This window comes from Pieris napi, chromosome 12 (genome assembly GCF_905475465.1).
Source record: "Pieris napi chromosome 12, ilPieNapi1.2, whole genome shotgun sequence".
NCBI classification, from domain to species: domain Eukaryota; kingdom Metazoa; phylum Arthropoda; class Insecta; order Lepidoptera; family Pieridae; genus Pieris; species Pieris napi.
Window position 1 is genome coordinate 8,125,975 of NC_062245.1, and position 26,215 is coordinate 8,152,189.

General features: G+C 36.5%; 1 protein-coding gene and 1 non-coding gene across 2 annotated transcripts in view; both read right to left on the minus strand.

Annotated features, from left to right (window-relative positions):
• Nucleotides 1–26,215, minus strand: part of LOC125054406 (zinc finger protein 433) — a 28,548-nt gene that overhangs the window by 661 nt on the left and 1,672 nt on the right. The window contains exons 2-4 of the mRNA XM_047656278.1: nucleotides 4,016–5,877; nucleotides 3,350–3,799; nucleotides 222–323 (exon numbers count right to left, since the gene is read on the minus strand). Of these exons, the coding sequence (XP_047512234.1) occupies nucleotides 222–323; nucleotides 3,350–3,799; nucleotides 4,016–5,877 (2,414 nt within the window). The remainder of the gene's footprint in view (nucleotides 1–221; nucleotides 324–3,349; nucleotides 3,800–4,015; nucleotides 5,878–26,215) is intronic.
• Nucleotides 18,031–18,102, minus strand: Trnam-cau. The gene has a single exon. It is a non-coding gene; the product is annotated as a tRNA-Met (tRNA).

Here is a 26,215-nt window from a genome sequence, read left to right on the forward strand (position 1 = left end):
GATTACTGCTTGGTTTAGCGCCATCTAGTGATATTATTAATAGATGTACATCCAAGCTCTCTAATATTTCCGAACTAAGTTGTTTGTTCGTACAAATGCTTTCCAAATCACCCCACAGATGGCGTTTAAACGTTAATTAAAAAATTGTTATAATTGCAATTTTATTATTATTAGCAGTTGAATTACTTTCAAAACAGTACTTGTAGATTTAATAACCGTACCTGAACATCTGTGTGGGTGTACTGGCAATAAAAGTACACTGATCTTCGGTACATTGTAATTGATAAACTTGGCATGACGCTGTATGACTTTTTAGTTCTTCTCTGAAAATATTAATATTGTTAATAGATTGTAATAAACTAATAAATATGAGTAGGTAGATGTTGATGTTCCAACTTGCAAATGGTTTGATGTTCTTATTTATTATTGAAAACATTAATAAAGTTATAAATATGTATTGTACAGTATTTTAGCAACGGAAAATGCATGATTTCGGACGATGAGAGGCGCCAAGGAATGTTCAGTTACGGAATGCAACTAACTGTTTTGTTGAACTTTTCGCCAACCAGGATTTATGTTTAGCCTAATGTAATATTATTTGATTTAGATAATTTTAATATTTGTATGTAATATGTTTCGGGTGTACTTTTACATAATGTTATAATAATATATAGGCATACAATCTCAATAATAGTTCCTTAATACACATTCAGATTTTATGAATAAGGCGAATTTTATGTACATTTTTGATGGAACCTTCTAAAGACATCGGTAAAGTTTTCCTTATGATTCCTAAAACTGGGATGATTCATACAATTTACCTCCGAAAGAATTTCCTGCTTTAGATTTTATATTACAAAACGAATAAGTAGATATGGTTCGGATATTAATAGTTATCCTTATTTATTAAAAATAAACCAGTAAATTTCACTCTTAACTAAAGTACTTATGAATCTTTTTTCATGCAATTTAGTAGAAAGAGAGACTTTATATTCTTAAATCTCTTTAAGTTTTTATTATTTTCCGTAATGACATTAGTATTAAAATAAGGCTATCAGTTTTACCTGTATATATGTTATATAGTTAGAAATAAATAATATTGAAGTATGTAGACTTCCAATCAAAAATAGTAAGTAACACACATTCCTTGGAAACTAAGTTATATCGAGATCAAAATCGGCTCAGTAGTTTTTGAGATTTTTGCGTATCTTGATAGGTTTGTATTTCGAAACTTAATTTTCTAAGATATCCTAGATTCATGAAGCGGGATTCACGAAGTCGTTAAAGCGACATGAAAGTTAACCGCATATAGCGATATGCACATCAGCTATTGCACAAGTTCGGTCATCTGGAGCTGTTTGCAGCCCTCAATGGCTCTTTCATTCCGCGCTTATTCCTAAACTTGCCATAATCACCGCGGTGATTCACGCGGCTTCTGAGCTGTTTCCTCAAGTTTATACTAAGAAAACTACTTGCTTCTTAAACTATGCTATATATTCATATGAGTCTAATAAAAATAAAAATAGCCTCTATTCGAGTACTACACTACATAGTTCATGTCATTATGTTTTACACTAGAACTCGACATCCGACGGAGTGTTGGCTTCCTCTAAATTCTACCACTATTTCTGGCAACAATTATCCAATTCTGCTATCCCTTTTATTCCATCTTCGTTTCTGGTGGGCGTCCTCTCTTTCTTCTTCCAACTGGGACATTCCAAGTAAGGGTCTTCTTGACCCACCTGCCATCACAAATACGGGCAATGTGACCGGCCCATTTCCACCTTAACTCTTTTGTGTTACGACGTCTTTTATGTTAGTACGACTTCGTATCACACCGTTTTTAATTTGTCTTTTAGCTTCAATCGAAGAATCCAACGCTCCATAGCCCTTTGGCATACTCTAATTGTACTCTTTAAGATTAAGGTACTCTTTCAGTCTTGTGATTACGGGACATCATTTATATACAAGAGATATATAACTGTAAATAGATATATACAGTTTTAATTTAAAACATCGATCTAATACGAGTCGTTATTTTAACTTTAGTTTCTTGACACAAAAATGTATTTAGAACACACTTGGCAGTATACGAACAAAATCCATATAATTTACACTGAATGACAGTTATATCAAAGAATTTATGACATAAGGAATCACGTCAACAATATGAGTGCGCGAATGAACTATAATTGAGATTTATTCAGTAAACATGACACAATAACGTTTATAAATGAGATGCGAAAGGGGCCAAGACGGGAATTATGCCGGGCAACTGGACAGATCAAAACGATATTTATAGAAACGATGATTCTCATGACACTGTCAAAGCAAATATACCATTTGGCGTATCACATCAACCTGCTAATACCACATGCATTCAATAAAATGATATTGCCTTAGTGTTAGGGCGGATGGCGACGAACTTCCGTGTGAGGACATAAAACTAGTAGCCCTCAAGTAGCTACTAAATATTTTGTCCTTATAAAAAAAGAATAAATAAAACAAAATATTCTTTTCACTGCGTATTGGGCATGATACTTTAGGCGATTAAAAAGAGTGGCGGAGAGTTTATTGCCAGTTCTTCTCTATCGTTCTACGCCCTTGATTTGAGAACTGGCAGTAAATGTAAAATTAGAATCATTTAATGTATATTTCTTTTTTTGACGTTCATACGTATACATTGTGTTACCTACATGATTAAATGATTTTTGACTGAAGTTTGCTGGTATTGAAATGATTCCGAAATTAAGTACGGTTTCTCATTATTCACATCTCCATCGCGGATATCATTAAGATTGTCAGACAAATAATTGTATTCATAAAGCAATGTATATGTTTAATATTGATTTGAATTGGCACTCCTGCCTCGTAAGTCGTACGATTACATCTTCATTAAATATGCATCCGGTGATATATAGTTGTACGGATAAAAACGTCGTCAGACAAACACAGTAGTCAAATTATGTTTCCCGATAGTCGTGAGGGAGTTGTGTGACAGTTGACACGGTTGCATCCGCCGTTCGCGCTTTATTGATGTTGACATCAACTGCGTAGACGCATAGCTGCGCGTTGAGCTGTCTTTTATTTTAGTATCAAAGGCGTGCTATTATGTGCGAAATTTAACTCTTACATATTTAGACTATCCGTATCTACATATTTTTATCATAAATTATATTATTTTAAACCTAAAATAAGTGTATATGTAGACTTATTCATAAATGTATCTTTATCCGTATTCTCTGTTTATACAACATCTTTGCCTAGAGCGATTTAGTCAAAGAAAATCAAATCAAAAGCATGATAAAATGTATATTATTATTAGTATTATTGTTTCAAAAGTACTTACTCATTATTACATTTCTTCTTGCATTTCTGGCAACGTAAATCCAAGGTGTTTTTGGTCTTAGGTACATTCTGTTCTTTCCTGTCATGTTTAGTTTTAACATGGTTACTGAGACTGCTCTGACGTGTGAAGTTAGCGCCACAAATGGTGCAAGCGAACGGCCGTTCAAAGGTATGCTGTCTCAAATGCTCACGCAGTGATTTCTTTCTAAAAACCTTATTACACAATGGACATGAATATTTTATCATTTCCCTATCGTCCAAAATGGGCTCAGTGTGTAGGACTTCGTGGAAGAAGCATTCAGCCTGCGAGTCTGTGGTAAAAAGACATTGGCTGCAGTTCCAAAGGCCAGCTGTGTTCGCGGAGTTTGGCTCTATAAACTGACAAGAGTTGCTTCTTATGTGACGAGTCACTTCTTGGGGGAGTGTAAAAGCTTTGCCGCATTTTGAACACCTGAAAGATATAATTAACATAAGTATTTTTTTGAGAGTGTGTGTAATACTCAATTATTACCAATGTAATTCTAAAAACAAAACCTTTGTCTTTAAAAAGTTAAATTTATCTCTTATATTTTTCTTTAAAAAATCTCTCCGTCTCTTGAGATAAAGAGTATAAGAATTTCACGATACAAAATTTGTTAAAAAATACTATTAGGGTTATATTACTTACTTTTTCGTTATATGTGGATGAACACACCTAACATGATCTCGAAGCTCAAGGACATTCTTTAGCAGAACTTTTCCTGGGCAGTACGGACATTTCTTCCTTAAATCCTTAGAGCACAGACCACGAGCTATCAACTTTTCCTTAGTCCTCACTCTATGTTCAGAGGTCTGGCGATGTTGCTTGGCTTCGGAAGAAGAATCAAACACTTTCGAGCAAACAATGCAGAAAAAGACTTGAGCTTTATGTTCTGACTTTAAATGAGAGCAAAGCGTAATTGAAGACTTGAACTTCTTCTTACAGTGCTGACATTTATGAAGCTCTTGACACATATCACTGGCAGAAGGTGGAACCATATGCCCTGTTTTAGCGCAGTGTTGTTTCACCTCTATAATATAACGAAATTCCTTTGAGCAGGTTTCACATTTGATAACAGTCTTCTTTCGTATGATAATAGGCATAGATCTATTAATGACAGCCACAACTTCAGTATGTTCTGAACTTGATAAGTGATCTAGCATGTCTTGAGAAGCCTCACACTCAAATTTACAGAATGAACACCAAAATCTTCCATTCATAGACTCTACATTTGTCTGGTGTTCTTCAGAATGCCAATGTTGCATGAAATTTGAGAGCCAGTTCGTGTAAAACTTGCAGGGACTGCATTGAAACGGTGATTGGTGAACTATAGCATCCATATTGTTCAAAATGAGTTGTTTATAATCCTCACTTTTCGTATCAGTAGCTTTCCTGAAGTGGTAGTGTGAAATCAAGTGTTTGCCCATGAGATAGACTTTTACACGCGATTTACAGCCCGAGCACTGTACGAATACGGGTTTCCGTTTTCTCTTCTTCTTAGAAATGTTCTTAGTTTCTAATGGTTTTAGTTTTTTCTTGGGACTTAAGTCTGTATTTAGACATGTTGAACGGGTAGTACGCTTTTCCGGTACGTTTTTAAAGGGCTCCAAATGTCCAGCGAATTCTAGTTCGTGTTCTGGAAGCATTTTTCTCATGTGTAAATTGGACATTAGATGCTTATCGTAAATAGCTCTAGAACCAAGGCGACGGTTACAAGGCCCGCACCAGTACTGTACTGAACCTTTAGATTGAAGCGTGGTTTGCATTATTTGAGTCTTATCTTGTCCCGGCACCCACTTGCCTTTTGTGTGATCTGGAGGTGGAGCGTCATAGTCTTCGTCGCGTTCGTGAGTATCAATACTCAAAGGTGCCCAGTCATCGTGATCAGGTGATGCAGGGCGCCATTTACCTCCTGTATAATTCGGTGGTGGCTTCCATTTTTCTACGTGAGCAGTTTCTTCTTCATCCTCTTCCTCGGAATCATCTGATTCGTCTAAGTCATCTTTAAAATCATTGTATGCATTGATGTTATAGGTAGAGGTAGTAACATCCTTCTTCGCTGTACCACTAATCCTTGCGACTGCTTTAATGAGTTTCATTTGATTATCTTCACTAGTTTCAAGTTTTAAACTGTGACCACCGATCCAATCTTCGCCTCTCAAGTTATTCTCTAAAAGGCTCATTCTCGGAATATCCCGTGATGTTGATGGGATGGTATGCGTGTGTTTTCGATCTGAACTAGTTTTGTAGATAGGCGTTGGTGGAGTAAGTCTTGATAATGAGGAAGACTTTTTGACACTACTCTGGAGTTCTAAGGATTGAAAGAAAACATCTGCCCCTAAACTATATGAGGGTTCTAAGGGGTCGATAGGGAGTACAGATTTTTCAACATTTTTTAACTTTCCACATCGCTCTTTTCGATGCTTAACATAATTGTCCAGTCCCACAATAGTTGCGTTGCATTTGATGCACAAGTGGTTGTCGTCATCATCATCGTGAGGGGACAGCATCTGAAAACAATAATGTCTAATTATAATTGATACGATCTAAAAAATGGATGAGTATTTCAAGAATCAAGAAGGTTGGTAACTAGGACAAAGTGTTACTTGAAACAACTCAACCGCTACCATTTCGTGATGTACAATAATGTACGCGACCCGCAACTGTCGAGCTCCTCATTACTGCACAACTTTGTTTCGATATAACCCAGTATTTGCATAAGACCATCTATCACATTATTAACTTTAAATCGGAGTGAGTTATGAAAGAATTTGATTATTGTTTGCTGACAACTAGGTCGGCAAACGAAGGGAATTGCTGCAATATGACATTAGTTTAAGCTATAAATCACTTAGCTATTTCTAGAAATATTGTCTGCTATGAAATGGAATTGCCTATCTACCGTTAAATGAATATCTGCATAGTTGTAATATCGTAGGGGCGTAGGCAGATTGTTATAAAATAATATAAAAGTTAAACTCGGTCTTCGGGAATGATGACGCGTGTATGTAAATATACAATATATGATAAAGAGGAAACTACCCTTAGAACAGAAAAAGACAAATCATAGAGCGAGAAAATTGAGAAGGTTTTCATCAAACCCAGAGATATGTCGCAGTCTATTATAGCAGTGTTGGCCTAGTGGCTTCAGCTTGCGACTTTCATCCCTGAAGTCGTAGAATCGATCCCCGGCTGTCCACCAAGGACTATCTATCTATGTGCGCATTCAACATTCGCTCGAACGGTGAAGGAAAACTTCGTGAAAAAACCGGCGTGCCTTGGACCCAAAAAGACCACAGGAGGCTGGTCACCTACTTGCTTATTAGATTGACAAATGATTATAAAACAGAAATATAAATTCTGTTGGTTAGAATAATACTAATATGTATGTACGTATGTATAACTACTTATATGTTTTAATTAATATAAAATTAATTAAAAATGCAAATTCATTCGCGTACAACATTCTCAGATGGATATTTTTCATAGAATGGACAATAGAAAATGATCATCACTGGGGTGGTTGACTGTGCGGTGACCTTTGTGACGCGTGTCAATCGCGCCGCCTGACACCATTGTGGTTGACAAACAGCTGACAAATGACGGAATGACAAATGATCCAGCCGTCTTGTTGGTGTCATTATTATTGTCACAACAGCGTTCTTGGAAGCTTGTAATTATCGCCAAGTTAGAAGTTTAACATTTTTGTCAAAACAAAAATATAATCGCCTGGATGAATATAAAAAAATGAAATGCCTCATTGACAAAGCTCATAAGGTTGTTTATTGCTTAAATATGTAAACTTATCACTTACGAATCTTATGACATCGATGATTTATAAAATTGACAACTGAAAGACAAAATAATCTCATTTTTTTAAAAAAATATCATTTAAGAGAATGTTTTTTCTCTTAGTTTAAGAAACAATTTTTTATTAAATGCACATATAAACCATTAAATATATATAATTTTGATTGAAAGTCGAACGAGATCCAACTACTACGAGGTTCTATAACATTTTTATTTAAATTCTAAACAAAATTATTGAATATTTCAAACAAAGCCATCCACAGAGCGTTGATAGCTCGTCGTCAAAGGCTGTCGTCCTAATAACGACGTCGCAATCGATCGACCCGCCCGTCACCTTCAGCTTCGACCGAGGAGCCGCGGGTGACGCGAAACAATGCAACCTGAGCGGACACCACCCTATGCATGACCCGATTTATTTAACTTTTAATATCAAATATAACACGAGTTTTATTATTTATTATTTTCTATGCATTTTTAGATATCGCTATAGATAACATAACACAAGGTGCGCGTCGAGCTCTCGACCGAGGCGGACGTGTCTTTTGTGAAGCGCAGACGCTGTTATTGCTATGCGTTGACGTACCTACTTTTCGCGAGTATTGATCGTCTTTGGTTTGAAGAAATCGTTTGTGTCTTGAAGAAGAGGAGAGTTTGTGTCTTGCGTTGATTAATTTCCGCATTATTTTATTGGTTCTGGTATAATTGTTCAAGGTCATGCGTTGATTAATTTCCGCAGTCTTCGGATAATAGGTTTAAAAGTATTCGTGGTTCTTAATCTTTGTGTCGTTGTGTGTGTGTCTGTTGTTGTTTTCTATATATATATTATTATTATATTTTTTTTTTGTTTGTAATGATATCTTGGTTTGATAATAAGTGTTGTGGTTTTGTTCAAAATGGATGATTGTAGCTCGGAATCGAGCATATCTGGGGTGGCTAAGAACCGTAAACGGTCTTTCTTCAAGGAGCCTCTGAATGTCGACTGTATATCTGCTTCTGATACTGAGACAGAACAATCGGTTTCAAGGAGGGAAACTGTTAAGAAAAAGCCGAGTTCTCATTCTATTGGTGTTGGAAAAGCCAGGAAAGCGTTTAAGGAGGCTAAAGAAGAAGCGGCGGAAGTTGCCTTTGAGAGGCACTTACGGAGTAAGACTTTTCGCAAGGAAGCCGGAAAAAAGTCTCTGATTAAAGCGTCATATCTTCTCGATGAAGAGATTGAATCTCTGGGCGCAGTAGATATACGACAGAGAGCGGCGATAAGAACGGCTAAGCTTCTGGAGTTTGCTAAAAATCCAGGGAGTCTTACTCAACCTCATTCTGACGATCTGCAAAAGGCGGCAGAAGACTTGCAGGAGATAATTAAATCTTTAACGTCTCGTTCAGTGGCAGAGGAGACTCGCCGCCTGCAGGCGGATAACAAACGTCTGCGAAACCATGTTGCTGATCTGGAAGGATCTTTAAAGGCACTGCGAAGGGAGTTCTCTGAAAGATCAGCTATTTCCGAAGTTAACCCCTCACAAGACCCAAATTTTTTGAAGACTATAACAAATGAGATACAAGCTGAGGTCATGCGCTCGGTGGGTGCAATGATCGATGCCAAATTGGCGGGAATGGAGGACCGCTTATTACCAGCAAGTATTATTCGTCCGCCCCTTGCAGCTTCAAAAGAAAGGGAGCACGCGAGACCTGTGGGGTCTTCCATTAATGTGCTACCTGATGCAGGTGCCACTGATAATCCAATTCAGGTGCTTGAGGGTCTTTGCCCTACTCCAAGTTGCTCCCAGGAGCAGGATGGTGCCTGGACGTCAGTTGTTGCGCATCCTAAGCGTAAAAGTAAGATATTGTCTACTCCTGCGGAGATGGCAACTGTGCCAAGTGCGGTGTCGAAAGCACGAAAAAAAGCTAAACTTTCTGCACCGCGATCTGCTGCGGTTGTCATTAAATTGCAGCAGGAGGCCGCAGATAGAGGTGTAACGTATGCGGGTATATTAAAAAAGGCTAGGGACAATGTCGTATTAGCTGACTTAGGCGTGACTGAAGTCAGAATTAGAGAGACTGCAACAGGAGCCCGAATTATTGAGATACCCGGAACTCAAAGTGCAGAAAAGGCTAGCCAACTTGCTGAGAAACTCCGCAGCGTTCTTGCAGAAGAGGTTAGGGTGGATACGCCGGTGAAGCGAGCAGCTCTTCGAATTGGGGGCCTGGATGACTCTGTGTCTGTCCAAGAAGTCATTGCAGCAATAGCTGCAAAGGGTGAATGTGAGGTGGATTTAATAAAGGCGAGCACTCTTGTAAGGGGCCAGGGTGGAAACAATGTAGTTTTTGTACAATGCCCAGTCACTGCAGCTAAAAAAGTCACTGAAGGTCGTTTGCTTGTAGGTTGGAGTTCAGCTCACATTCAGGTGATAGAAGATGGCCCTCTACGATGCTACAAATGTCTAGGTTTGGGCCATATTAGTGTGAAATGTCCGTCAGAAGTGGATCGTAGCACTTTATGTTTCCGATGTGGAAAGAATGGTCATCAATCTGCAACATGTACAGCGGCTGTAGCGCACTGTGCTGTCTGTGGCGATGCTGGTAAGCCAGCGGACCACATAATGAGGGGAAGAAAATGTAATCCTCCTGTTGTGAAGGCAAAGATGGCGCATTTGGGTAGAGGGATCAGCACTGTAAATCAGGCTCAGGCTCGGGAGGCTGATATTATGTCTCAATAATGGGTAGTAGGGCACACATTAACTTTCTTCAGGCAAATATAAATCACTGCGCTAGGGCACAGGACCTTCTCCTGCAGACTAGGGCTGAATGGGATATTGATATTACTGTTGTCTCGGAGCCATACTTTGTACCTTCACCATCTCATTGGTTAGAAGATTTAAGTTGCCTCGTCAGTATAATTGCTCGACCTGGTGGATATCCGCTTATTTTAAAGGATCGTGGAATAGGTTATGTTGTGGCTGAGTGGAACGGTCTCATAATAGTTGCTGTTTATTTTTCTCCCAACAGAGAACTATCGGAGTTTCTTACTTTTCTGGACAACTTATGTCTCCCAATTCAACGAGCACAATTGCCAGTGATAGTATTAGGCGACTTTAATGCCCGATCTCAAATATGGGGTGATAGCCTCACTAACGATAGAGGTAAAGCTGTAGAGGAATGGTATACAGAATTGGGACTTTTTCTGCATAATAGAGGGAACGTTCCAACCTGTGTGCGGGCGCAAGGGCAATCCTTGGTGGATCTAACATTTTCTTCACCAAGTTTAGCCTCCTCGGTGCAAAATTGGAAAGTTGCGGAAGATATTGAGACTCTGTCGGACCATCGCTATATTAGGTTCAATATTTTTAAATCCCAGAGACGGTATGAAGTGGGTGTTAATAGACAGGCATTCCCACGCTGGGTTCTCAGCAGTCTAAATAAGGATCTAGCAGAAGAGGCGGCTATTGTACAAGCCTGGTGTGCACCCGCTATTTGGCCTACAGACGTTAATGAAGCAGCTAGTCGTCTTCGTCATGCGGCAAAAGCAATATCAAACGCTTCCATGTCAAAATGGAGGCGCCAGCCATCACGTAAAATGGTTCATTGGTGGAACGAGGATATTGCTTATTTACGTGAAATGTGCAACAGTGCTAGAAGAGCATATCTTCGCAATCGCCGAAGACATCAGCGTGATGCTGCTCAAGAACAACGACTTCACTCTCAATTTGTAGAACATAAGAAGGCTCTACAACTGGCTATTAGTCAGGCTAAGGATAAGGCACATAGTGAGTTTCTCGAAAGTCTCAATCAGGACCCATGGGGGCGCCCATACCGTCTTGTACGAAATAAATTGCAGGCAGGAGGTCCTTCACTAACTGAGACACTCCGGTCAGACTTTGTCGCCAGAATTGTATCTGAACTATTTCCCGCTGACCCCAACATTGTTCCTCCACGGATGACATCTGATATAATACCAGAAATAGAAGGCGAGATTCCCTTGGTTAGTGATGTGGAATTTGCAAACGTAGTGGATCGTCTAAAAAAGCGTAGGAGAGCCCCAGGTCCTGACGGTATACACGGCCGTGTATTGGCAATTGCTGTTGAATATCTAGAGGGTGAAATGCGGGAATCATTTAATCTTTGTTTTCTTACTGGACAATTTCCGCAACAATGGAAGGAGGGTCGTCTATGTTTATTGCGCAAGCCCGATCGTCCGCAAGACACTTCATCAGCATACCGCCCAATAGTTTTACTTAATGAGGTGGGTAAGCTTTTAGAAAGGATAATAGTTTGGCGCTTAAGTCAACATATATCTGTTGTTGGTCCAGATTTAGCAGACGCTCAGTACGGATTTAGAGTTGGGCGATCAACATTAGAAGCGATTGACGCCTTGAAACATTTCACTATGGAGGCTGTCCGCAGTGGAGGTAAGGCCTTGGCAGTTTCCTTGGATATTTCTAATGCTTTCAATAGCTTGCCGTTTACAGTCATAATGGAGGCTCTCCGTTTCCACGGTGTGCCCTTATATCTTCAGAATCTTGTCAGAAGTTATTTAGAAGATCGTAAGATTCTGTATGTAAATGACTCAGGAGAGCTGGTTCGGTGGCCAATGAAGTGCGGGGTTCCTCAGGGCTCGGTACTGGGCCCCCTTTTATGGAACATTGGATACGATTGGGTGCTTAGGGGTACGTTGCTACCTAAGTTAAAAATGTTTTGCTATGCAGATGATACCCTTATTGTAGCGCAAGGAAGAGACTTTCAAGAAGTGGTACGTCTAGTAGAAGTTGGGACCTCTTTAGTAGTTGATAGGATTGGCCTACTAGGACTCAAGGTTGCTCTTGAAAAGACTAGTGCGCTCTTGTTTCACGGGCCAAGAGGTGGCCCGCCTTCTAGGGCATCAATTATTGTTAATGAAGTTAGAGTGTCGGTTGGTCGTAATATGAAATATTTAGGGCTCATTCTTGATGGTAGGTGGAAGTTTGAGGATCATTTTAAAGCCCTTGGTTCGAGACTAGTTGGTGCAGCAGGGGCACTAAGTCGTCTGCTTCCAAATATAGGTGGACCTGACGAACGGTGTCGGAGGCTTTACTGTGGGGTCATTCGAAGCATGGCACTTTACGGAGCCCCAGTGTGGCAAGACTCGCTCACTGTAACCAATAAAATCCTTCTACGGAGGCCGCAAAGGGTTGTGGCAAGAAGAATAGTCCGTTGTTACCGAACGGTGTCTTTTACCGCTTGTTGTATATTGGCTGGCACTCCACCTTGGGAGTTAGAGGCTGAGGCTCTCACTTTAGTATACAATCACCGGATGGAGTCGAGGGCTGAAGGTATTTACCCTGGTGTTGAGGAAGTCGAGAATTTAAGACGTTTGGCGCGATCAGCTACTATGCAAAAATGGTACCAAGACTTAGCTAACCCAGCAGCGGGGCATAGAACGGTGGAGGCTATTCGTCCTGTACTTAGTGACTGGGCAAATAGAAAAAGTGGTGCCCTTACTTTTCGTCTTGTGCAGGTGTTGACAGGACATGGATGTTTTGGGCGATACTTGCATGACATCGTGCGGCGGGAACCAACACCGAGCTGCTTGGAGTGTGGCGCAAATGATGATACTGCACAGCATACGTTGGAGGATTGTCCGCAGTGGTCTCAGTTACGTCATAATCTTAGTTCTGTGGTGGGTAATAACCTTGCTTTGCCTTGTGTTGTACAAAAAATGGTCGGCAGTGACGAGGTATGGAATGCAGTGGTATCCTTCTGTGAGCATGTCATGCTACAGAAGGAGACAGCAGAACGAGAGAGGGAGCGCTTTAGGACGAATCCTAGGGGTAGAAGACGGGGAGTAAATAGGAGAAGATATGCCCATCTCCTACCTCCTATGTAGTGTATACTGCACCAGAGGTTTCTGAGTGAAACATGCCGTTGAGGTCCCGGTAGAATGCGACAGCGACCCCGGAGCCTCTGTAACGCGGCTTTGTCGGAACTACTCGAGGTGGTTTTAGTGGGTATTGCTCACCCAGTCTCTGAATAGCAGAGATTTTGGCGTGGGTCGAGTCCCACATACCCGTGTTCAGGGGATGCGCAAATGCATTTCCACCTCGGATATCAAAAAAAAAAAAAAAAAAAAAAAAAAAAAAAAAAAAAAAAAAAAAAGATAACATAACACAAAAACTGTACTTTATGACACTTATGATGAATGAAACTCCAAGGTGTTGTAGAAATAATTATAACTTTTGTTTTTAAATGAAAAATCTTGAACTAATAATTAAAGTGTAATATTCTTTATAGAAATAACATGTAGAGTTATAAATCAAAAGAATTATATAAAACTAATTCCTAATTGAAATTCTAAATGTACTAAAAAACTTCTAGTAAAAATTCAAATGACACTCCAAAACTCGCCTCTCTTTCCACTAACAAACTCTAAACAATACAATTGAATAAGACGTCAGTTTTGACAAATTAACAATCTAAAAGAAATATAATTATTTCTTTACACACATACACTAAAAATAATGTACTGTAGTAGGTAGTTATTGGCGTTTTAATGTTAGTCTAACTAAAAACTCCTTAATCAATAACCTATATAGGTTGGCCACGACATCTTTTTTCCAGTCAAGAAGACGGTTCTATGTAAAACTTGTTCAACAAATGTGTAATGAAAGTGAAATGAAATAAAAAGAAAAAAACTTGAAAGAGACATAACATCAAATCCCCGTTCCAGCAGCGATGCAGACACATTTCAAAAAAGGTCCATTTCAACCGACATACCTATTATTTATTGGGATAGCCAGTCTAACGATGACGAATTCAAGATACGTAAACCCTTTTGAATTGTTGATATATTCCCGCGTATGCGTGGCATAAAGAACGCGACGGGGTGCGCGCGCGACGGTCCCTGATTGGCCGCTATAATGATTCCTCTCTCGGCCAGTGACGTAGAATAATGATGGCTGTACACATAAACCAATGACGGATAGGCAGCTTTTTCAATGCATTGTGTGTGTAATATACTTGTAACAGATACAGATCTCCTGCATTAAGCCGAAGACCCGGTTGATTGGTAAAACAGAATACTTAATCTTCGCGCCGCACCTAATTTATTGGTATCAATTTTTAAGATAAGTTGCCTGGACGTTTTGCGCGATTCTTGATTTATAGAGATACTTGTATTTCGTTTTGCGATTGGCTTATTCGAGATCAGTCTGAAATTAAGGCAAAACAGGCAAGTCTGAATATATTTCTGATGATGAATCAATGCCTATGAAACAAATATATAAGATCAAATCCGAAATTAGACTGTGATGTTAATATTGATAGCTATTTTAGCGGTGATAAAGAATGCTAGTCCTCAGTAATGAATCAGGTGCTCCCCGGGGAGTGATGTGTTACACTTGACCAACTAGCCTTTACTAAATCTTACAAGTTAGATACAGATACATAAATAATCGAATAATTCATATAAATTTGTTTGTGATCGTCACAAGTCACATTTAAAACAAGTCTTTTACATTATAAAATGGTTATATTACCCAACTAGCGATAACCAAAATATCCAATATATTTTTTTTATATAATAGGGGGCAAACGAGCTTGCGGGACGACCAAAAAGGGCAGTCTACGCAGCCCATAGACACCCATTTTTAGTGGGTGCGTTGCCGGCCTTTGCGGGAGGAGTAGACTAATAATAATAATTAATAATAATTAATAGTAATATAATTTTATTCAATATCAATGTCATGGAATAATATCAGAGGAGTTGTAGGTAAATACTTGGTTCAAAGACTACTTAAATCATATTTTCACCTCTAAAATAGTATAATTGGAAAAAAAAGAAAAAAAGAGCGTGTCAATTCTTAAAAGGCTGGCAACTTGCGAGCCTTACGGCAATGTGTGCGGCGGTAACACGTAACAACAGGTGAGCATTGCCCATTTGCCTCCAGAAAAAAGTAGGACTTTGATAAATTTCCAGGCTTTTACAAAATAATACAAATATTGTAATATTCTAGCTATAACCGCTTCTGTAATCGTGTACTTTCTTATTTATTCAGTCCTTATTAGTTTCGTGTCAATCTATATATATAAAAATGAAACCCGTTTTCCGTTGTCACGACATAACATGAAAACGGCTTGACCGATTTGTCTGATTCTTTTTTTATAATATTCCTTGAAGTACGAGGATGGTTCTTACGGAAAGAAAAAATTGAGTAAAAAAGTCTAAAAACAACACTTTTCTATTTTCCCATACAAAATATTCGTAATAATATTAAAAAGGCAATTTGAACTTTAATACCATATCATAAAGTTCAAGTGTTAGTGGAGGGGTTCCGGGAAGGTAAATTTTTATTTTTTGACATAATGTATTTGTTGTATTATCAACTTTTTTTTATCTTACTAGCTAGACCGGTGTCCTGAATAGCAGAATAAGTATTAAAAAAAATAAAGAATCGACTGTTAGGCGGTACGATGTTCGCCAGGCCAGCTAGTTTAAAATAAAAGACGTGACAAAACACTCTTTAACTGTTTGATTACATTTATGATAACTATGTTAAATGCGTTATCCAAAGGTCCTACTTACAGTTAAGCAAAAGGAAATTGTATTTAGATAGAGAGAGAGATGTCTACCCCATACTATCTCAGTTACTGTAAAAATAAGTTTCAAGGTGCATACAAGTAACCGCAGTGCTAGGGAGGGAATCAATTATAGTTCTCATTAGATTTAGGCGTGGTTTCGGATTTATTGCGGAATGGATGCACCTTTTTGCATGCCTCGATGCGTTATATTAAGATTCCTTGTTATTGATGTGCTCTTGTCTTTTTACGATTCAACTCATGCCTTGCCCACTTATGGTTATTATGTGGGCTTTATTTGTTACTACGCATAAACGTTTTTTAAAAGAGTTAAACCAGTAGGTATCAAAAACAATCAAACAATATAATCTACTAAGTAAATAAATGCCGGCGACGCACTGCCGAGCCCTCTGGCATTGAGTGTCCATGGGCGGCGGTTTCACTTAACATCAGGTGAGCCGTTTGCCCACTGTTCTATATAAAAAAAGTATTTTAAAAGTAAATAACAAAGACAAGTCTTTGTATAAAGTTTTCCAATAAGAGTTGACAGTTTTGTTCAAAATTTTTATCGATGTTTATAATTAGTTTTATTACTTTGTTATCAAGTCGTCCGTCGTTGCACAACCGTTCCAATTCTTAAAAGGTTGGCAACGCACTCGCCCGGCAGCGTGAGGTCCATGGTATCACTTAACATAAGATGTTCTTTTCAGTTTGCCCTCTTCTATAAAAAAGGTAAAGCTGATCCCATATATAAAGCTAGTTAAGAAAATATATCTCAAGATAGATAAGTACCTCCTTATATGCAAAGATAGATAGCATTCCGATGACAAACGATAGATAAACCCCATTATTCATAAAAAAAATACATCGGTCTAATTGCACCGTTTTAACAAAAGTCCTCACCTATCTCATTCATCACAGCGTAAACCCAATTTCACAGAAAAAGACGGAAGAGTATTTCAAAAAAGTACAATTAGCCCAATTTATGTGGTACAAGGGGGATTGGAAGATTGGGGAAGGTGGTTCTAGATTAATCAAACACTGTAATAAAGAGAATACTTTATGAAGAATATAAGACAATTGCCTACATAAATACAGTGAATGTGTATTTACTATTGAGAAATCGCCGTCAGCTATCAAATGAAGATTGGTAGTGATACCATGTATTTTGAATGTAAATATACTTTTAATACGAATAATATTCTATCGGCAACATCAAAATGATATTATATTGCATCGTACGGTGTTTAGCTAACTGTATTACTTATATAAAAATGGGCACAAGAAATCAACCCTTTAAAATTTTTAATTAATAGTATCTACCTTATGACGCCGTACAAAAAAATAAAATAAAATCGAAGAAAATCTTACTAATGTTAGTATCAATGAAAATATAATTTCAAAGACTCATTACTATATCATTATATGAGTAATTTTATTTGTCGTATTATAGTGTAGGACCTATTTCGATTGACGATGTTATGAAGTCTCTCGGTCCCTTGAAAATCTTTATATTATATATTAAAATCACCCGGCCGCGTGTATTTATATAAGCGATAACTTCAAATGTACCGAAGGGAACGTTGTGAAGTGCTTCAACAATACATAGTCTGATACCAAAGGAAGATATTAGTATATAATTCATTATGATGTAATTTACTGCTTATTGTTGAAGAGGTCGCAAACAATGTTACCAAAATACCCAAAGGAACGGCGGAACATTTATTATTAATATGTATAATGTTTAAGTGTGGAGATTAATAAGAAATTCTATATAAAATCTGTGAATTGTCGAAATTGACTGGATCACAACGATGTGGTGAATAAATCAAGACAGTGGCACAATAACTGCAAGATTTCAATTAGACATAAATCTCTCGCGACGGCCGGCTAATGGAGTTGGAACTCGAACTCACGAGTCACGGCCCTTCGCAATTACATAGATTATTTCTATACTTATTTACTGCTAATTCGTAGGCATAAGCAGATCACCAGAGAAAGGAACACACTGGATTAATTGGTACATTGGATACTTAATTGCTCTCTAAAGATTATCATCAGAAATTATAGTATTTAAAACGTTTAGTAAGTACTTTCCACACTGAAATTTTAGAAATATTGTGTCTTAAAATTGCATTAATTGACTTGCAAAACATCTAATTCACAAGTACTTAGATAAGACTATTCATATTTCACACTATAGATTTATCTTAAAAAAATTTAAACGTTGAACAATTTATTAGAAAAACTTAACTGCAATAAAATGTTTATGGTTGTTTAGTACTGTATAATAAAATAAATAAAAAAGATTATAGCAGAGCGTGGTTTCGATCCACGGACCTCTGGGTTATGGGCCCAGCACGCTTCCACTGCGCCACTCTGCTCTATACTAGAAGTGCGAAATTAAATAACAGTATCTATTTCCGCAAAATATAGTTATAATGATTTTTAATGTGTAGTAGATAAAATAACCAAACAATACATTTTTTTATTATTTTGTGCGCGATTGATTAAAATAAACGTTAGCAAAATTATAATACAGGAGCTCCTCACGTAAACCGAAGATGATGTTATAAGAAAATCACTTGAGATTTCTCATATTGATTTCATAGCAATATATATTACACGTAACATTAATATATTATATATTTATTTTAATATATGTATTATAAACATAATTTACGACGTAATTAATTATTAATTAGATATAAAATTTTAATAAATTTGGTATTTAAAATTGTCGTTGATAATATTGCAAAACATTTTAAATTATATGCGGCTATGCAAAGTTACGACACATCGATTTTATCAGACATTTTAAGATAACGAAAAAGATAAACTCTTTAATAGACACTAAAAGTTATTAAATAATCATTTATAATTAATGAAAAATTAATGTTTCAAACGCTCGCAATAAAAAACAAAAACTTGTCTTTGTTCGCAAGCGAGGCTGTGACGTGCTTATTAAGAGGGAAAATTGAAAATTGACTCGGCGAGATGATTGGCAAGGGAATATTAGCTGGATGCAATTTTACCGCGCTCTTTGTTTGCGTTTTTAAAGGAAATTCTCGTGTGACGTTAATCCATCATTTCGGCGACATTGCATTACTCGGGAAAATGTTGGTAACGCAAAGATAGAGTTGATTTAATTAAACCTATAGCACTAGCATTTATTTTTAAAACGTAAAATAAACGATTCAAAGGAAACGGGTTTTAGTCAGTATTTGAAGTTTTTTTGACAATTGACAATGTGACTTGAGTTAATAAAATGCAGATAAGTTTTATTTTATGTTAGTCTATTGGTAGAAAAGGTTATACGTATTATTTAGAAATTAACAAGAAGCAATAGATGGCGCCATGAGTTCCAAAGAATTAGGTATGTAACTATGTACACACTATGTTACTTCGAATTTCAGCAATTATTTATTAAGCAAATCCCTATTATCGTGAAGACTTTGTTGATTGTTAAATTGATGACAGAACAATCCTACTTTAATAATGTATTTAAATAAGTGAGAAAGTCTAAAGAAGAGTCGAGTGAAGATTTTAGAATTCTTGTGGTTTAAGTTTTTTAATAACGCCAACATGACTTCTATTCAAATATTTCTGAACAAAAACACATTTGGCGTTCGTTGACGTGACAAAATAAGAATGAGCACGTTGGAAACCCGCGTCGGGACATGAGCCGTGGGCCGTCCCAGCTGCGTTATTACATCTTCATTATTCGCGTTATTTCCAATATTTCCCGCCATCTCATTACTCGATACGACATTACTAATCTCCCGGGACTCTAATGGATGTGATCGTGTGTCTATGTGTGTATTGAAATGACGCATCGCGTACCTGAGGGCCCGAAAAATAACATAAATCACGACAGCTCAACTATATATAAATCGAAATCCAATAATTATGAACGGGTTGGCCACAAATCAAGCGCGCATACTAATGCCCTATCCTAAGATCTGATTAAAAACATCAATACTTGTCAATAGAGCCTCCCATGTTATTATACTCAACAATATGGCGGGTGTTTCAAGGTAATAACTAATAATTGAAGAATCGTTTTAATGAAGAGTATTAATTGCTGCGCCCGCGCTTCTTAGCTATAAACGATTAAAAAATTTTAAATACAAGGTACCTACTTAATAATTTGATCTTGTACTAAAGGGAAAAATTATCTTCACGTAAAAAAACTCAAAATTAGTACAGAACGAGCCATTGAAGTAAGTTTGGCGTCCATTTGTATGTCAATGTTAGGAATAATTTGATTTTTTACACAATTTAGTATCTATATTTATAAGGTAATTGTGGAAACAACTGATAAACAATTACACTCAACGATCAAACGTTTTAAGGGGCACGTTTAAGCAAATGCAATTAGCACGGCTAATACACAATTTAAAAACCCAACAAACAAATGTATGTAAATTGCGCAACTCCTTTGCAAACACATTTTGGGGAGCGTTGAACAGAAGCGACTTTATTCACTGGTGATAAGGCTTTATTCGACGGCTCGATAGGTTTGTTGACGTGTGAAGTAGGAACATTTACGCGTTCAGAAACTGCTTACACGAATTAGCGGGGCACGGGCGGCGCAGGGGGCGAAATTAGAAAACTCCGTTAGCCTCCCCTCCATCGCTCCGCACGTCATAAAGTGACAATTTACGATAAGGTCGGATTAGCCTCGAATTGTTTGTCTGTTATGCATTTGGATGTTTGTTTCAATTTCAGCAGAATTCTTTAGCAAGTACACAGCCGAGATGCTACGTACAATTATGTGATTGCTAGCTTAAGCTAAAATCTATTGTTATTTTTATATTGATAAGTAAACTGACTAGAAAAGAACCTTACCAAATAAAAAATGTAAATGAAAAGATAACATTGATTAATTTTAGTTAGGTATATTTTAATGTTAGTTATTGTTTTTCTTGAATATGTTATATTTTGACGTGACAACGTCTTATAATTTGATGGAGCCGGCTGCACGCACGAAAAAACATGACGCATGCGGCGTTACCTCGCTCTGAGGCGTTCCATTTAAGGCTTGAAGTGCAAGCGAGAGCGCGGAACGAGCGACAAAGAGGCACAATCGGCCTCCGCGTTCTTTAGTGTTCGTTCGTTAAAAAATTTACATAGGTAATTGTATTTATGCGTACAAATAAATGTAACTTGATCAATTCAATTGTGATTTCCATTTACCTCCTTCTCTATATCCATACAAAATATCTATCAAACAAATAAAATTAAAATTTTCTTTTGAAAAATGCAACCATTCCATCAGTATTTTCTTATGACGTTGTCACGTTCAACTATCGTCAGTAAATCGACTTTACAGACAGCCGATGTTTTTATACAGAACGAATACTTAAACTATATATGTGAACGTCAGCAGAATTTTGACATACTCACATGTTATTTAATACATAGAATACCTTGAAACATTAAACACAAAGCTTTTAAAAAAATCATATTTATTATTAAATTTTAAAATCGGACAGTCATAAACAAATCGAGGCACTATTTTACTATATTTAGTGTGAATAAACCCAGCTATGTGTGAATTAGTCCAAAAGCATCAAAATCATCCTTATGTATGTCAGCATATACAGTTTTGTTGACAATTACACTGAAAATAGCAACTGAAAGCGTCACTCAGCCGCCCGAATGCGATTTTGGCATAAAAAGATAAAGAGCGAAATAGGAGTGGAGATGTTTTATTCTGAAATTAATTAGACTCGAGTCGTTTGTCCTGTCGTCTGTCTGTTATGTACACGAAACTGTGGCCTGCGCACACCATTCGTTTGTAACTAAGTAGATTTTAAATAAAAAGTAGATAAATAATTGGAGTTCGTAAACTGTTTCCAACAGTTCTTTATTCCGGCTTTTTAAATAATTCCGCATACACACATATGTGAAACAATTTAGAATATTAAGTACTTATATAATGTATATAATAAAGTATATAGTTTAGATTGAGTAATGATTAAAATTTCTTACTTATTAGATTTGTGTGAAATGAAATTCAAAGAATTCGTTCTATAATTAGTCTCTTCAATTTATTTATTCTGTATTCTATGTATATCTTAGCGTTAATTTCTTAAAGGGCGGCCGCAACCGTGAATAATTGTCGCTGAAAAGAAAGCAAATAGCCGCGATTAGCATAAAACCATCAAAAGAGGCCGGAAACGGCGCCTTCCTTCCTATATTTGTGAAAATTACATGCTTCCGTCACAGTATTTATTTCTACTAAATTGTTATCAAGTAGATTTTTCATTCATTCATTTATACAGAAGACATATAAATGTGATCAAGCAAGCAGTCTGTCAACCCTTGATTTATTAAAACGAGTTCAATAAGTTGGTATAAAGAAGAAATCTCAGCCAAAGATTATTACAAAAGAAGTAGCTTAAAAGAAGCTTCATTCAAAGGTTTGAACCAACAAGAAGCCAAGATTTCCACAGATGACCGTCACGTCCAAAATCGAGACACCCTAAACGATAGAACAGACACGTAGGGCCGTTAAAATTTACGAATAATACCGCAGCAACGGCAGACATCTGCTCCAATCGCAATAAAAGTAGACGGCAGAAAACATAGAATTTTATCACTACCGTGTCCATCATAAAGCATCCCTCTGTGCCGCATAAAAGTTTACAAGCATTCGGCTAATAAATCGTGTCAAATAAATAAGTGTTGAGTCGGTTGGCGGCATATTGATTCGTCATTCGCCTTAGAGCGGGCGCGGGGCGCGGGCGGCGCCGGGCGGTCATAAAGGTGCGTAATGGCCGCCGTCGGAAGACAGCGCACTGCGCGCATCGATTAGCGCTTTGCCGCGTCAGACGCCGACGCAACGAACGCTCACTTCGACACAGAACATATTTTTATACTCTATGCCAAATGTCAAATCTCATATAATAATTAATTTTAGAAATCCAGGTTGCGTTTAGTATTAAGCAATGCTTGGGATCGAGAGTTCATACATTGCATTGGTGACCAACTTTTTGTGCGTCATTGAATTTGGGTCTAAAACTTCTATTGATACCAGATAGTCGAGTATGAATTGCATAAAGAGATAAATTTGTATAGGGCATCGACCTCAGGAATAAGTGCTCTGTACTAGACTGTAGATGGCGTTGTTTACATTATTAATTTATACTTAGCGCTAATAATTTAAACTTTATAAGCGAAACATTAAGATTGTGTGATAAGTAAATGAGGGTGGTAAATCATAATGCACCTGTAGTAACGGCCAGTTGTCGGTTGTAAGTTAACTTAAGGAATTGGAACGTCTGAATTTATGAAGCATATGGAGGCCAAGGTAAATTAAACAGCAAATGATTATTAGATAGCTCTTGATTGATTGACGATAATTTAACGTTAGTACATTGTAATTCGATTCTTACAAAAATACTTTAAGACAACGGCGGAACATTTCCCGCGATATGAATTTTCGAAAAAAAAAAGATTTTTTATAATAATACCAGGATACGCGAATACGTTGCCGGCCTTTGGTTGAAACGCGGCCTTCGTTTCATTACACGGCCCATTTCTTACTACATATTTAGTATAAACACCATATTTAATGTACATTTTAATTATTTTATATTTCAAATTAGAGGCATCATCATCATCACGACTTTGTCACAGAAAACTAAAGGACATTAAATGAGCACATTTATAACGATTATGTGAAATCTAAATCACGTAAGGTGACAGCTAAACATAGTGCCTAAAGCCGATCAAACGTCAAATGTATACAGGCTGCAAAATTTTATTACGATATGAATTTTATCTGTTTCACTTTAATCTGTGCGTTAATTGTAATAAGATTTGAAATCATCTAAGCTAAAATGTTATACGTCATTTCATTTCTAAGGCATTTATATTATTTAAATTATAATAACAATTAGACACGCTTTACCATCCAAAAACACTTATATGAAATACGGCGTGAATACGCAAAAGTTTCTACAAGCAGTCTTGTATGAGAAGATATTCACTGTGTTCAGTAAAGAATAAAAATAATGAATGGATCATATAAGCAATAATCATTTTAAAGCAAGTGTCTTCTAGCCTAAAACATTTATAATTAAACATGGCCTTAACCACTACGGTGATTATTTATTTTCTAACAAAGCCAAAAAGTCTACAACCTACCTTAAGCTAACTAAATAGAACCTCCTTACAGACTTAACACAGTCTGTTTTGGTAATCATAGACATCATTTATTACTATAATGTACCTACGGTATATTCATACACAATTATTTAAATCGCCAATATTACCTATATGTATTGTAAGAAGATTAAACTGTTTATTACATTTTCAAAATAAATCGATACAAATCGATGCAGTCGAGATCATAATTAATCGAAAGTTAATTGCGCAAGCATCCTGTGCATGTCGAGGCTCAAACTCAGGACTTTGATTAACATCTACGAATAAAACGATTATAATCCTTATGTATACTGCGATAAGGGCGAGGGAATTCATCCGTTTACCACCTGTCAAGTGATATATTGGCTAAAATAACATATCTTATTTATGTCGGGTTCAATAAAAAAGGTTTATTTTGAATCGATACATGTGTAAATTAATAGTGTTATGTAATATTTTTGACGAGTATCAGCCGACAGATTCGTTTATAACGTTTTCATTTTTAAGCCTGCAAAGATCTGAATTAGAGCAGTGTTGCCTAGTGGCTTCAGTGTGCGACTCTCATCTCTGAAGTCGTAGGTTCGATCCCCGGATGTGCACCAAATGGATTTTCTAGGTGCGCATTTAACATTCCCTCGACAGTGAAGGAAAACATCGTGAGGACACCGACTTGCCTTACCCATTAAGTCGACGGCGTGTATCAGACACAGGAAGCTGATAACCTACTTGCCTATTGGATTGACAAATAATCATGAAACAGATACAGAAATCTGAGGCCCAGACCTAAAAATGCTGTAGCGCCACTGATTTATTTTTTATTTAAAGATCTCAATAAATTCACGATTTAACAAAAGGACTGAGTTCCCGATTGGATTCGCTATTCTATTGGTACCTATGTATTTTTATCAGCAAATTGATGAATTTTCTTAATTTTAAGGCCGATAAGAGTCGCATAGCGATCAAAAACAACGCATAACTTTGAGGGACTTAATATAAAGATAATCAAATAGAATACATTTAAATGCAACTGTCATAAAATACAATTTTTAAAGTGTTTTCCTTCATTAACTTATATAGTTGTAATGAATATTAAATAGACACAGCGGACGCTAAACTAGTTGTAGAATGTACGGTCAAAAGGTCAAAATTATATGAATTGGCGCCATGTTGATTTTATGATATAATCAGACAGGGCCTTGGGAAACTGATCACAAAATGAATTTATACATAAATCTTTAAACAAATAATTATAAGACGAAATAAAGACAATAGAAACAAATTAATAAATGTTTGCCCCAATTTAATAGTTACGAGATTGAAACAAAAAATGAATTTATTTTTAATTTTTTGCTAGATAATAAACCAGTTTTAAATGTTTTTTTTAATAGATACAATAGTGTGTATAAAAAAATCACCTTGATTGGGTTTGTATTTTGTAACTTATTAATGTAATGTAATAGAACGTATAATATTAATATCGTAACAAAAGAATCAAACGCACAAACAGATAGATGACATATTTCCATAGAGTAAAGACGAGTTTGTCGATGTCAAACATTGTGAAGTTCTCAACAAAAACAATGAAAACTCCTTAATAAACGAAATGTTGTTTTATTTTGATAATCTGTGTATACGTCTTTATGGAATACGTTCGTATTTCAAATAAGGTACTTGAACTATAAAGGTATGTTAGTTAATTTAGTTAAGTAAAATGATGGCGTAGTCCTGCTCTTTCGTGAATTTTGTAAACGTTGTTGACATTCATAAGCATGCTCTAAGAAGCATCTAAATTGAATAAACGTATTTTGATTGATTTTGATTTAACAAAAATTGTGATTTAAACCTGCTTTAAACTAAAAATTATATGTGGATTACATATAGTTTTTAAGTTTTGACCATCACCATTATTTCTTCCATTTGTATATCGTTTTATACATCGAATTAACAAGTTCTAAGTAAATAGAAATTTATTATTAGTGCAGCAGAAAAACATAATGATTAAAATCGAAGAGCGCATCTGTCTGAATATCACGAGCGACCTTTCCGTATTCCAGCCCATTACATCGGTACATAATTCATTTCTGAGTTTTCACTCTGACACCGTTAAGGCTTTGCTAAACTGAATGCGTTCAGTTACCAAAAATTAATAAGTAGGTACGTAATTAATATCATATTAAAATTGTTTATGTATGGACTTTATATTTTTATATGTGGTTGAATTAAGTAAAAATGATGTCAATATTATATTAATATAATATGTAATATAAATTTAGTTTTAATTTAAATTTAAGTTAATTTTGTTACAAAAACAAAATATAAATTACGAAAATTGAATGTTAT